General features: G+C 51.6%; 3 protein-coding genes across 3 annotated transcripts; 2 read left to right on the top strand and 1 right to left on the bottom strand.

Annotated features, from left to right (window-relative positions):
• The first annotated feature begins 833 nt into the window (after positions 1-833).
• Positions 834-3,191, top strand: GGS22DRAFT_154293 (uncharacterized protein). The gene is made up of 3 exons (XM_047960013.1): positions 834-1,705; positions 1,777-2,296; positions 2,356-3,191. The coding sequence occupies exons 1-3, from the start codon at positions 1,483-1,485 to the stop codon at positions 2,927-2,929; spliced, it is 1,317 nt and encodes a 438-aa protein (XP_047821624.1). The 5' UTR covers positions 834-1,482; the 3' UTR covers positions 2,930-3,191.
• Positions 3,192-3,699: 508 nt separating this feature from the next.
• GGS22DRAFT_154292 (uncharacterized protein) lies at positions 3,700-6,724 on the bottom strand. Its single transcript, XM_047960012.1, has 4 exons — positions 4,522-6,724; positions 4,225-4,458; positions 4,098-4,134; positions 3,700-4,019 (listed from the first exon to the last, which is right to left on the bottom strand). The coding sequence occupies exons 1-4, from the start codon at positions 6,251-6,253 to the stop codon at positions 3,977-3,979; spliced, it is 2,046 nt and encodes a 681-aa protein (XP_047821623.1). The 5' UTR covers positions 6,254-6,724; the 3' UTR covers positions 3,700-3,976.
• Positions 6,725-7,492: 768 nt separating this feature from the next.
• On the top strand, positions 7,493-13,772 carry GGS22DRAFT_185167 (glycoside hydrolase family 18 protein; the record flags this gene model as incomplete). The annotated part of the gene is made up of 14 exons (XM_047964280.1): positions 7,493-8,146; positions 8,199-8,350; positions 8,425-9,361; positions 9,438-9,590; positions 9,666-9,926; positions 9,989-10,104; positions 10,174-10,322; positions 10,435-11,310; positions 11,392-11,500; positions 11,558-12,555; positions 12,625-12,689; positions 12,746-13,077; positions 13,147-13,320; positions 13,418-13,772. 14 exons carry the CDS (start codon positions 7,493-7,495, stop codon positions 13,770-13,772), a joined length of 5,331 nt encoding a protein of 1,776 aa, XP_047821622.1.
• Between the last annotated feature and the right edge of the window lie 158 nt (positions 13,773-13,930).

The raw sequence follows: 13,930 nt of genomic DNA, 5'->3' as shown, positions 1-13,930 counted from the left end.
AAGTAATATCCCGTCAGCTAAAACATACCTAGCAAGGTCCTAGCAGTGCCGATACCACGGTTTTGAAAAGATAAGGCACCTATTCTCCAGCCTTAGAAGGATCGCCAAACGATGCTTCCAAGACTTAGCTTGTAGTAATTAATAATGGAGTAGACGTGCCGTGGACGGGCTCCAAGTTTTAACCGCTGCGCGCCTCGTGAGGATTCAAAGCCCTGTACCAGACCCTGTAAATACAGCCTGCTAGATCGGACCTGATGGTAAAATGCGGTATAGCTTGAGCTGATCAAGCTGACGTCAGGAACTAGTTCATATAACCCCGCCCTATCATGTTGAAAATGCTAATGCTTCTTGTAGTGTGGAGGAAATGCCGTGAGATAAATCGTATTTGAGATGTTTTCCCCTTTGCTTCGAAGGCTGTTTTCCAGGGAAAAGGAGATTAAAAGGACGAAAGCCGGCAGAATTTTCTTGAGTAATTCAGCGCGTGCAACTATGGCCACCTATATAGGCCGTGCGTGCGTGCGTGCTGTAGCCCTGGAGGTATTGTGGATGGTATGTAGGCGATCCTTCTGGGAGCACTGCATCGTGAATTAACGATTGGTTCTTGGGGGCTGAAATACCACCCGCCACCCCCGGCCACGCATATTCTCACAGTTCCTAACCCAATCAAGGAGGAGTAGTAGAAGAGATAGATACCTCTTTGCGTAATCTATCTTGGACCGACCGTTTCTCTTTAAGGCGACAATCGTAACACGGAACGTGGTAATTGATTGAATACCACCCTCTATCTCATTAGCCATCACCTCATCGTACACAGAAACCTGCAACTGAATCCTTCGCGATGCATTCTAACTTGCTTCGTTTCTTCGCCGTTGTAACATAATATAGCTCGTGGCTCATCTATTCGTCGCTGCGACCATACCGTTAATCATGTCCCCCAAATGCAACCCCTCCTCGCCAGATCCAGCAACGTGCCTGATGAGACGGAGGGTCTGGCCAATTTGAATCATTCCACCCATCTTACCATCTTATATGCCCAGTAGTCCAAGTCCTTAGCTGCCCAGTAATCCCGCAACGCCATGAGGTTTTATAAAAAAGCATAGCCTGTCGATTTCCTGCGTGATGTCACCTTACTGCATCTCAGCTCCGTCGTAGTGCTGACTCCACGAGTTCCGTTTCCAGGCTCCATATCCACTTACCACGCTGCCACGCTCTCACCCATGTAGGTCAGCCGGGTGGCCACGCATCCTGCACCGAGGTAGCACCACTCAGAGCGAAGTGTGATCGTCGAAGCCTGAGCCTAAGGTATAGATAGAGTTCTTATCCACTCGTTCGCGCCCAGGTATTGACCTGGATGGATCTTTCTTTTACGATCACTGTTTGCTGCCTTGATCCGATTCCCAATCAGTCATCTTCGACTCCGTCCCGGCTTTCGACACTTCAAGATACGGTGGAGGGGATCACTACCCGGAACAAGATAACGTAATGCCGGACCTCTCATCACTAACGCCGGCCCAACTGCAAGCGTTACTCAACGGGCCGGCCCTCGCACCACCGGATGGTGTCATACCAAACTTCGACAACAGGGAGAATAAGAATTATATCGCCCAAGCAGTAGTACCATTATGTCTAACATTGACGACGATAGCGGTCTTCCTTCGGGTTTGGGCTAGGATATTCTGCATAAAGAAGGTTGAATTTCCTGATGGTGAGTACCTACCATTCATCTCATATGCCTGACATTGAACCATCCTGTGTATTCTAACAACCTACCTTCAGTATTAATGACAGTTGCGTTTGGTTGTTATGTAACAAATATCTACTTTGGATACCGCTTACTAGAGAACCCGGGCGTGTTCGTCCACACATGGGACATCCGTTTGAAGGATCTGTCAAGCGTTCTCTACCCCTTGTTCCTCAGCGCCAGTTTCTATATCGGCGTCGTGTTGACTATTAAGGCGGCGATTCTTCTCGAGTGGGCCCGCATTTTCATCCCATACGGGGTACGGAACCGTTTCTTCTGGTGTGTATACGGTGTTCTAAGCGCCAACACCATATTCTACATCATCGTCCTCTTTCTCATGAACTTTGCCTGTACGCCGGTTGAGAAGAATTGGGATCCGTTATTTGTCGGTGGATCCTGCCCTATCAATACACAGGCCGTTAACATCGCATCGGCCGTGTTGAATCTCTGCTCCGATATATTTATCCTACTCCTGCCACAGCGCATTATCTGGGGGCTGAAGATGTCGACGAGGACGAAGACTGGTGTATCCATTATCTTCGCATTTGGTATCATGTACGTACCGCTTGTCATAACGGCATTCCTATTAGGAATAAAATCTAACAACATCACAGATGCATCATCGCAGCGGGCTTCCGCCTCGGCGCCGAAATCGACTACACCAAATCCGACGACATCATCTACAACATCTCGCCGGTACTCCTATGGGCGCTCGGCGAAATGACCTGCATGTTCCTCGTCTTCGGAGTCCCCAGCGGCGCCAAGATAATGTCGGACACGCGGATCCCCAGCAAACTCGCCTCATCGCTGCGCTCGCTAGGCGGTCGTTTCCAGCGCAACTCCTCATCGCGCGGCAGCAACACCGGTGCCTCGTCATGGCCGCGCTCAAGCATGATCATGAACAACTCGAACACGGAAGCCTCGTCGCGGCCGTACTACCGCAAGATCGACAACGCGCACAGCGGCATGCTGCTCACGACGATGGACTCCACGCGCGGCATGCCGCCGAACGATTCCCTCGAGTGTCTTAAGGATAACACGACTGTGCTGCCTGCGGAGCCGGAGGCCGGTATGATAATACGGACGACGCAGTTCGTGACGCGTGAGGATTACGGCGGGTATGAGCACGGGCTTGCGATAGGGGATGGATATGAACGCCAGCATCCGTGGGCGAAGGATCGTGTTTAGGAGCTTGGGTTTATGGGTTTGGGTTTTTGATCTTCTCGCGATTGCGATTTGGTTTGGGTATGGATTGGGAAAGGTTAGGTCGTAAAAGACTTCTAAGAGTCTGGATCGCTTTGGATATATGAGGGCGGACAGATGGATACTAGGTACGGAGCTATATATGTGCCGGAATAGGCCTGTTGGTAGCTGTGTACAGTTTGTACATATAACAATGGTTATTTATATATGATTTCCAAGGATGCGCCGTTGGAAATATCTATTCTGGGCTTATCTTCTGCATGTTGGTGATGCGATATCTGGATCTGACATAACGAACGACGGTATAGCTGACCAACAATCGGCTTTTTCATCGGGGATCTTACATCTGCTTTTGTTTCTGAGCTGTTATTGACGGCACCTGGAACAGAACATGCGACTTCGCCGCTAAGCAAGTGTCACGGTTATCCGCCCTCGAGGCAGTTCTACTATCATGCACTGACCCTTTGAGAGAGCAAAACATCTTTTGGTCCGATTGAAGAGGCAAATTTGATGCGCAGCGCTCAGATCGACTTAATCGTTGGAGGTATTGAGGGGATTATATTTAATCAAGTATTACTAGAAAGTATCTCAATATGATAGAGTGTAAGGGCATGTATACTAGGTACGATCAGTCGTTTTTATGCACCATTACTATTCGATCGATTGATCGTCGGTAACACAAAGATGTCTTAAGACGGGACGGCTTCCTGCAGGTCTCGTTTGCCAAATTTGAAGATCTGCTTTTCACTTTATCTTCTGGATTCAGTCATGGAAATACTCGACAGGCTTCAAAGATCCCAAATATCAATACCTCTGCGATCTATATCAAACCTTTCTATCACTATATGCAATTGAATCCTCCAATGCGAAAGTCAAGATATAAAAATACGTGTATTAGATAATACGTACACACGACGATGGGAGAACTAGAGAAGGAAAACGAGCCCCATGCCGCCGATTGACGGTGCACTCTTGTGCTACTCCGCCGCCGCCACCACTTACCTAGTAGGGGCTTGTGCCTGTACACCCGCCTCAGTCAGACACGCCAATACAATACGCCTCCTTGCCCCAGAAACTAAACGATTACAGCGCGCATTAGCGAGTGTTCCCGATAAACACAGCGAACTCAACGACGTCTAGGGGATCAACTTACTGTTCGCAGTTGTTATTCAGAACCGGGTTCCACTTATCTGTCCAGAACAGGGCGGTCAGCACACAAACTCTCTCCTCTAGCAGCACCTAATTTTCTTGTGGGGGTACCTAGTAGGAACTTGACTTACATAACTGCTCAAGCGTAATATTATTCCTCTTCGCAAAGACCTCGCAGCCGTCCTCGTCTTGCGTGAGGGCGTACTTGTTGCAGTTGTCCGGGATGCCGGACTGTGTTGGCCCCGGCGGCGTGACGCCAGTGGAGGTTGGTGGCGGCGCGCTGCTGGTGGTGGTAGTAGTGGGTTTGGGATCGTCGGCTGAGACGCAGTAGGATGTGTTGAGCCAGAGGTTTTGGCATTGGTCGCCTGTTTAGAAGGTTAGCCCTAAGCTGCCAAGTAGGTAGGTGAAATATCTATGTCAAGACTTACCGACGGCGGGGTTCCAGGCGTATAGCTGGGCGACGGTGATGCCTTCTGCCTTTGTCCAGATCTCGCAGAGGTTGTCGGTTGTTTCTGCGGGCGTCTGGTCCCACATGTAGCACTTGTCCGTCGCTCCCTCGGTGGCGTCTTTTGGCTTGGGCGCATAGGGAGAGTCCGTGTTGTTTGTGGGTGTAGCTAGCAGCGGGTTCCAGAATAGGCCGCAGTACCTCTTGTTCACGTCTAGGTAGCAGTTATTTCCGTTTGAGGTCTGGTTTCCATCTCCGGTCCCGTTGTCCCTCTGCACACTCGGATTCCAGCTCACCCATGTATCCTCCTCTACACCGTACCGCGACGCAATCGCCAAGCAACTGAGGTTGGGGATCGCGTTGTCGTACATGTAGTAGCATCCCGGAATCGAGCCTGTTGCTAGGTCATACGTCGGGGTCTTCCAAGGCGTGGCCCCGGTTGAGGTGTTAGTCGGCGTGTCCGTCGGCAGCGGATCATGCGTCCAGATGGTTGATACGTCTTCGTATTGATCGAAACTTGACGCAGTTCTCGTTGAGGTGCTAGTAGAAGTCACGCTGCCATCGCCTCCAGTTGGCGTGGCGTATGCAAGCGGGTTGCCGACACACACGACGTGACCAACCTGACGCTTGAGATCGGCATTGCAACCTCGCGTGCCGAGCATCGGGTTCCATGACAGGAATTGTATCGCTGAGATACCGGCGGACTTGATAACGGTTGTGCATGTATCATTGGCCTTGACCGTGTACGTCTTGCACTTGCCCTCTACGCAGAGAGACTTCCGGTCGCCGGGAAATCCCACGCAACCGGAGGTGAGCCCGTTAAGCGACAACAACTGCTCGGTGCTAATGCCGTTGTCGCGCGCAAAGTCGTCACACTTGGTGTCTTTCGTAACAGGCACCATAGTGCCCGAACACGAGCGCGTCCCGTTTGGCTCGGCGGTAGGTGAGCTAGCATAGCCGCCGCCGGTCTTAGTGGGCGTGACAATGGGCGTCAGTGACTTCCCACAAGAGGAGACGGTGGATGTGTATTGCTCCGCCAGCTGGGAGTCATAGCCACCAGGCGTATCCTCCATTTGGACGCGATACGCGCCCAATTCGCAGTCGTCGCATGGCTGCGTGAGGTTTTGGGCGAAGCGCAATTGGCACCACGCCGTCGAGTCTTTGCCTCCTGCGCTATCTTTCAAGCAGCCCATCTTGTAGCTGGCGAGCACCAGGTCTACAGCCAGGGCTGGACCGAAAGTGGTCTCGTTGTTGCCGCCGAACATGGAACCCTCTTGCGCATCTGTGCCTGGTATGTAGGTGGTGCCATTGGACTGCGGGGGCGAAAGGACATCATCGCTGCACGCCTTACTGACAGCAGAGTTCATTGAGGCAAGCGAATCCGCGCATGATGAGGTGCAGAGGTTATTCAGGTCATCAGCCGTTAGCTTTATTGCTGATGCGCCGTTGCCACTGGCTTGTCCTTGACTTGACAGCAGCAGCTCTATGGCGTCAGAGTTGCAGGACACAGGCGTTTGCATGGCAGCGATGCATTTTTCCGATATTCCATTCACGCCTGTGAAATTGAAGAGCTGTGTCTGCGCATTGTCGTCTCGCGAACTCAGCATGTGTCTTAGATGAACATCATGGATGGGGACAAATGAGCCTGAGACGGGCGAGAAGAGAACGCCAGCGGCGGAAGCCAGTAGCAGGACGTCAATCCCAAGTCCGAACATAGTGAAAGAACGCTGGGGAATTCGACACCCAGTTGAAGTGAAGTTCGAAAATTCAAGTCAAAGAGTTGGGACAGACCCGGGTCTGAGGAGCGGGATGTCGAGACTCGACCTTACCTATGAACCATCCGTTAACCATCAGCTATGTTACTCGGTTACGAATGGTTCGGGAGTTCGCGATCATTCCCATTTGAAAGTCCTATTTCTGCCAAGAATGGAAGTCACTATACATTGAGAGAAAAACATCTCCTCCCCCGAGAGGATCATCGGGATGCTGATTCAATGCAGCTTATTGGTCGTCAGTACGATAGACTGATAATGGACAGGCCTTAGGCCTGTGTTATAAGGCTAACTAGTGAATTGTGACTGCAGGCACCAGGAAACCAACTCGTTGGCGCTAGTCGACTTAGATAATAAAAATATTACTCATGCTATAAGTGTGTAATATATTCAACATCCTAATCTTAATCGAATGAGTTTTTAATCACCCGTCGAATCGGGATCCAATCAGAATCCGATTAAGGCGCGACTATAGAGTCTAATGTCTCGGCGTAAGCAGCGGTCTTGTCGAAAGCTTCTTCTACCCCCTAACCAGCTGGATAAATCTGACAGGTACGCCAAGAGATGTTGGGTAAGGCATACTACCGAATGCCGTCTAAAGGATTTTACGCAAGGGACGAGCTGAATGTGATACGGCGTACTAGAGTAGACGAGCGGCGTATTTAGCCCTAATGAAATTGATGAGGTAAGTCTAGCGGATTATACTGACTTGGCATCGTCCATTCTCTCACGCATGCCGAGGGTATTTCTCACTTTTGCTGACCAGGTGATAGCGAAAGGTATGTTTAATCAAACGATGAAACGGTAGACATGGGTAGATGAGTCCTAATGCTATCACCTGGGATAGCTAAAATGGTGAGAACTAACACACGATAGTCACTCCGCAATTCGAATGTACAGATACCTACCATAAGGCTGAACTGAACTAACGATCAGATCCTTTGAGGAATTTGCGGAATTTGTGGATATCGAGCCTTTACCAGATCAAGAGGGGAGAATCAAGAGAAGAAGTGGCATATTCTTTATAACCGCGATAATGACTGACTCCCGCTCCTTCGGTTCCATCGTTAATGGTTCAACTCATTCCCTACACTCTTTTGTAGCTATCCCTCTTAATAAAACTTTCTTCTTGTCAAGGTTACACCTGAGGCTCTCTGAACCTAGACCTCAAAGTAGGTAGCCATGGGACAAGAAACTTGTGGCTTTAGGCCTCGGCCTTTGGCCCGGGGCTTATTGTCGATTCTTCTGATGGTCTTCCTGTCTCCTATCCTCGTAGCGTCGGCTGGCCCAGAGATTGGGATACGTCGCGGCGCCGAGTTAACCAGAAGGGCTATCCCGGAATCAGTCGATGTACTCGGTGTCTCAGCAGTAGAGCCGAACCACCTCAGCCTCTTTGGCCGGGCTGATCGCGACGATGACCATACGTGCGCCGAGGGCAGACCGTGCAAGAACAAGGCGTGCTGTGGATCTAGCGGAGTGTGCGGCTACGGCCCGGTATACTGCGGTAATGGATGCTCGTCTAACTGCGACGCCAAGGCCGAGTGCGGTCAGTATTCGATCGACGGCAAGACTGAGTGTCCGCTCAACGTGTGCTGCTCCGAATTTGGCTTCTGCGGCACGACGACCGAGTTTTGCGACCCGGGCAGTGGCTGTCAATCCAACTGTGGAAACCCGTCTAGCCCCGGCTCCGGCGGCAATGTCCGCTCTCAGATCATCGGCTACTACGAGTCCTGGCGCGCATACGCCGACACGTGCGGAGCCTTGAAGCCAGCCGATATCCCCGTGACTGCTTTGGACATGGTCAATTTCGCTTTTGCTTATATTGATCCGCGAGATGTGAGAAAACATTCCCCAATTCCCATTCTTTTTAAGAGACTAATAGGAGTAGCTCACTATTATTCCAATGGTTGGTGAAGATGGTTCTCAATTGAGCGATGCCGATGCCAAGAAGCTTTACACCGAGGTCACCGCTGCTAAACTTCGCAATCCCAAACTGGGTGTGTGGTTGGCCATCGGTGGGTGGACTTTTAGCGATAACGGGTGAGTCTGATTCGCCTATGCATTGGGCGCTTGTGTACCTAGGTAGTATTGTTTGAGGACTAACAAGATGGCAGTACTGATTTTCAACCCGTCTTTGGACAAATCGCGTCCAGCTCAATAGCCAGACAAGAGTTTTCCCGCAATCTAGTCGCGTTTATGAGCGAGTACGGATTTGACGGTGTTGATATCGACTGGGAGTATCCCGGAGCACCCGATCGGGGTGGCACCGATGCGGATATTAAAAACTTCCCGCTGCTCCTCGAGGAGATCCGAAAAGCCTTTAATGATAACCGTCACGGCACCTGGGGTATCTCTATTACGGCGCCGAGCTCATACTGGTACCTCCGATGGTTCGATCTGCCGGCGCTAGCTAAGCATGTCAACTTCATCAACCTGATGAGTTACGACTTGCACGGTATCTGGGATAAAGAAAATGAGATTGGCAACCAGATTTTGGCTCACACCAATTTGACTGAAGTCGACCAGGCCCTGCAGCTGTTCTGGCGCAGTGATATTTCCCCAGCCTTAATCAATCTCGGTATCGCTTTCTATGGACGCTCGTACACGCTGAGCGACTCCTCATGCTCGAAGCCCGGATGTAAGTTCAAGGACCCAGGTGCTAAGGGAAAATGCAGCAACACACCAGGCTACCTCTCTTACCGAGAGATCATGGACAAGATTAATGAGGCCGGTGGCGATGCGGCCGAGACGTGGGACAAGGAAGCCGGAGTCAAGATGGTTGTATACGACAGCAACAACTGGATCTCGTACGATGATAGTACTACATTTCAACAAAAGGTTGACTTCGCCAACGAGCGTGGGCTCGCGGGTATAATGGTTTGGGCTGTCGACCAGGACGACGACGGGTTCAATGCTCTGAAAGCCCTGTCTGGTAAGAATATCGATTCGTTGGTGCCCGAGAGCGATACTCTTGGCGAGTTTGATCTTTCAAGATGCTACTACACTGATTGCGGAGGCGAATGTACTAAGCACACTGGGTACAAGGAGATGGTTAGTACTTCCGGTTCCTGCTTTCTCCATCTTGAATGGAAGCAGTTTATATTGCATGGATTAACAATATTTGCAGACAAGACTCAATCTGGACAGCCATGGCCGCGGATGCCCCAATTCTGGCAAGGACTCGAAGCAGAGAGCCCTGTGTTGTCCTCCATGGGGTGCGCCAGACCCAGGAACGTGCCACTGGACCGATAGCTGCTCGGGCGACTGCAACGAGGGCGAGGTATGTGCTTTTATAAACAGCTCACTCAATACTGCTTTAGATGGTTCGTAACGGCTAACAAACCGTTTGCTCCAGGCAACTTTAGCCCTCGACAACTTTGGTGGCAAGGACTGGTGTAGGTTCAACAGATACCAGTTTTGCTGTCCAGCCTCCAACGTCGAAAAGGCTGTAAAGGCATGCGACTGGGTCCACGGAGACTGCCCCAAAGATAAGCCGCAATATCTCACCTGGTCGGGTAACTCGAAACTGTGCTGCCCGGAGAAGCCCAAGTTCAAGAAAAGCACTTGCGACTGGCATGGAACCGCCGTATACTGCAACAACGTGAACTGTCCTGTGGTATGTTTCATCCGCCCGCACACGCATCTTTGGTGTGATTTTACTAAACGACGTGTTTCTAGGGTCAAATCACAGTGGCAACGAGTTCATGGGCCACTCCCATCAAAGGCAGCAATGTCGATTCCAATGGTTGTTACTTTGGCGGCAAAAAATCTTATTGCTGCGATTCCCCCGTCGGGTGAGTGACTAGGAATAGACAATACGCACCGAGATTTTGGCTGGATTATTGAACTAATCGCGAGAATAGAGACGCGAATTCTGCCGGTTTGCTACCGGTGTCCCTCGACAACCTCTTTCCTGAAGCGGACGAGATTCCCGCTTCTGACGAAACCGAGTTCAAGGAATCCCTTGATGGCACTTGGTCGTGGGATATCGACCCGGATAATACGCCCTTTGGTACGCCCCCTTTTCGAAGCCCCCATCTTTCCTCATGCCACTTCTCTTCAGCTTCCATCCCCCCCAACCAAATAATCAAGATCACCACTCTAACCTGATTACGTTCTTCTAGCCTGGGTCGTGATGGTAGGCCCCGAAGGCAGCGTCCAATCGCTCCGTAAACGCGACGGTTCTTTCCTAGAAACATTCGACTGCCCCAACCCATCACCAGAAGACTACAGCGTGCAAACATTCCGAGCCGTGTGCACAGCCGGACCCGACGATGTCGACCATGACTGCGAGGACCTTTTACTAGGCGACGGCGCGCACGGCACCATTGCCCGCCTGCCGCGCGAGTGTGGTCCAGACGAATGGGTGCGAGTCGTCTCATTCCGCGAGATTTCCAACACCACCGTGCCGCGCCACCTCGTCAAGCGCATGGTACCTGGACCCCACGCTAAGGTTTATGAAATCCAATACGACTACCAGATCCGCGACGTAGCGTCCCCGGAAGAGATCTTCGTGCGTATCGACAGCTCGACGCACGAGGGGTACTGGAATGGCGTTGTCGAGTCCGAGGGCAAGGGCAAGCGGACCGTCGTGGATGGTAAAAGACAGAACTGGCGCGAGCCGCATCTAGAATGGTTCCGACGGCACGAGCTACGCAAGCGTGGTTTCGGTGACCTAGAATGGTGGAAGAACCTGTTCAAGGGGTTCATCTCCGACGGCGCCATCAGTAGTAGCGAGAAGGCCGTTTACGAGTTTGACCAGGTGCTGTACCAGGCGTCCATCAGCTGCCCGCCGACGTTTGACGCGACGATGAAGGCAAGAGTGGCTGGAGGGCTAAACGCGGATCTCGACTGGGGTATTAGTCTGATCGGAACCGTCAAGGACACCAAGTTCGAGCAGTCGTACGCCTACTTCTCCATCAAAAGGTTCACTGCCAATGCCCAGACGTACCTTGAGGGCTCGGCTCAATTCACGTTTGAGTCTAAGGAGACTCACTTGCGTACGTTCTTCCAAGCCTAGATGACTTTATTTTTATTTCCTTGCTTTGCATGTACATGGCTAACTGGATTCCGTTTCATAGTCAAGAACTTCGCGCCTTGGGGAGGAAGTTTTAACATAAAGGGTCTTGTTACAGTTGGGCCTTTCATGGACGTCACGGCGCAGATAAACGCCATTGCGACGCTTTCCGGGTGAGCTATTTGTATCATGTCAAAACTAGTACGCAGTGTCGCTAACCTCAGTCCCAGGAAATTTGGAAGTGGCACGACGATATCCAATTCCGACATATACGGCGAGAATGTGAAAGCCCTAACGTGGATGTATCCTCCGCAAATGGACGTCCTCCCGGAATCTGACTCGCTGCGTTCGGGTGTGTTCCCGTCTGATGTGTCAGTGGAGCCGAGCTACGAGGTGTCGGTCGCAGCGAAGGGCAGCGTGGCCCTCACATTGACGCCTAGTGTGGCGTTCAAAATACAGGTCGACATCAGCGGAGCATCAAAGCTACTCAAGACCGATACGCACATTACGGCCGCCTTCCAGAACCGTATGGTCATCGGCGTTGGTACCGACGACTCGTGCTCCAAGGGTCTGCAGTACTGGGTGGACTATGAGCAGCAGTTCAGGATAATCACCAACGCACCCGCCCTGGGATGGGACATGGATACTAAGAACATATACAAGAGCAGCAAGCAGCTGCTCGCTCCAAAGTGTTACAAGTTCACCTCGGACAATAAAGCCCGCCGAGAAATCGACTACAACGCTACCTGGACACCACCGGACATGTCCATGGGATTGATCCGTGCCCGTGCCGACGACGAGCTAGCCGTGAACCCGCTATTCCCCGATCCGACCGGCTCGTGCCTCGTCTGCGCGCGAGACACATACGTTGATGACAGCCCGTGCGGTGCTCTTTTCGACGAGAACGGAAATCAAATCGATCCGGGCTGTGACAGCGACGGGCAAACCGATGAGGGCTCTGGGTCGACGAAGAAGCGTGCCATCGACTCGTTGGCGCAAATCCGACCCGAGTACGCCGAACACCAAAAGTGGTTCGAGAAGCGGGCGATCGAGAAGCGCGGTGACAAGGAAGGCTTCACCCTCTGCGAGATTAAAGCTGGGGCATACAACCCGGCCATTAACGTTGCGAGGCTGTACTTCCCGTCGAGCGGCAATGTGATGGACGGCGACACAGGCGGCAACTACCAGACGTATGCGCCAGACGACAAGGATGACATGCTTAACTATGGTAAGTCGATGACGTCCGTTGATATCAAATAGAAAAGTGTGCTAATGAAGAACCTCTTCGGCGTAACAGGCTTTCAAGCACAGCCCACACCACCGAGATCTGACTCAGGGAAATATAATGCCGAGCATGCACTTGTGAGTGACCTGGCCTGCTTGACTTTACGAGTTGCCTCGACTAACCATAGGAATAGGAACACCAAACGGTGAAGTCATTTCTTGTAGCATTCACAAAAAGTATGATGAGGCGCGGCCTCGCGGCGCCCAACACCGCGAGTGACGCCTGGAAGGATGCGCATACGACTAAGCGTGACTCATGGCTCAAAGAAAGACAGTGGACCTTCTGCATGCATATGAAGTTCTGGCTTGACATGATCCCGCTCACAGCGACATGGTTAGACAACAATGAATACCAACATCCCAGCGGCGCTCTCAGCCAGACCATCATGAAGGCCCTGCCAAATAACGACCATTATGGGGCGGAGATGCCGCTGCTCGACATAGATACTAACTCGGTGAAGGAAGCGTGAGTATCTACCCCGGCTCGAGTCTCGATAGAATGAACCGTGGCATGCTGACTAAGAGCTGTTAACAGGGCATGGAACGATGGAGTAGAAGACATCCGAAGAGTGGAAGGTTGCCTGAAGAAGAATCCACCGCAATACGCCCGCGCCATCTGCTCCATGCGCAAGGCTGTCTTCGTCCTCCAATACCACCATCTCATCGAGGACACACTTAGGAGGCAGGCCAATCGTATTGTTACCTTTCTGTAAGTTTCGCCGATGACATTGCATTTCCACAAACTTTGTTTTGTCATTCTTGCCGCCTGGACTAAACCAGTAATGACTAACATCTTCCCTCCATAGTGATTCCATGGAAGACGCAGCAGCCAATTACAACGGCGCGGCAATCACCAACGGCGCGACCTACCAACGGATAGAGATCTCGCGGTACTTCAAGCGATGGATGTACGAGCACACAGCGACGGCAGCCCTGAAAATGGGCGGTCTGCTGAACCAGAACATTGAGGCCGTCGAGAACCGCATCCAAAACCCCGGACCCCCCGGTGGTAACCCAGCCGGCGGCGGTACCACTACCGGCGCCACTCAAGGTAACGCGCAGATCCTGGCCCAGCTGCAAGCGCTGAAGGACGGGTACGCTGGTACGGGACCGTGGGATAATCCGTTCCCCGCGGCATGGGCGAATGAGCTGCCTCTATAGGTGCCTAGTGAACACTTTGGGAAAAAAAAAGATTAAAGTGGAATTAGAGGGGGACGAGTTTGACATGTTAAACGTTTTATTTCGGTAGTCTATATTGGTAGTCTGGATAGTTTTGGGGGACAAAGTAAATGTTAATAAAGCGAAACATGATGAATACC

This window comes from Annulohypoxylon maeteangense (assembly GCF_022496945.1).
Source record: "Annulohypoxylon maeteangense strain CBS 123835 unplaced genomic scaffold GGS22scaffold_3, whole genome shotgun sequence".
In the NCBI taxonomy this organism is placed as follows: domain Eukaryota; kingdom Fungi; phylum Ascomycota; class Sordariomycetes; order Xylariales; family Hypoxylaceae; genus Annulohypoxylon; species Annulohypoxylon maeteangense.
Note: the sequence above shows the minus strand (reverse complement) of the source record. Positions and strands in the feature narration are given on the sequence as shown.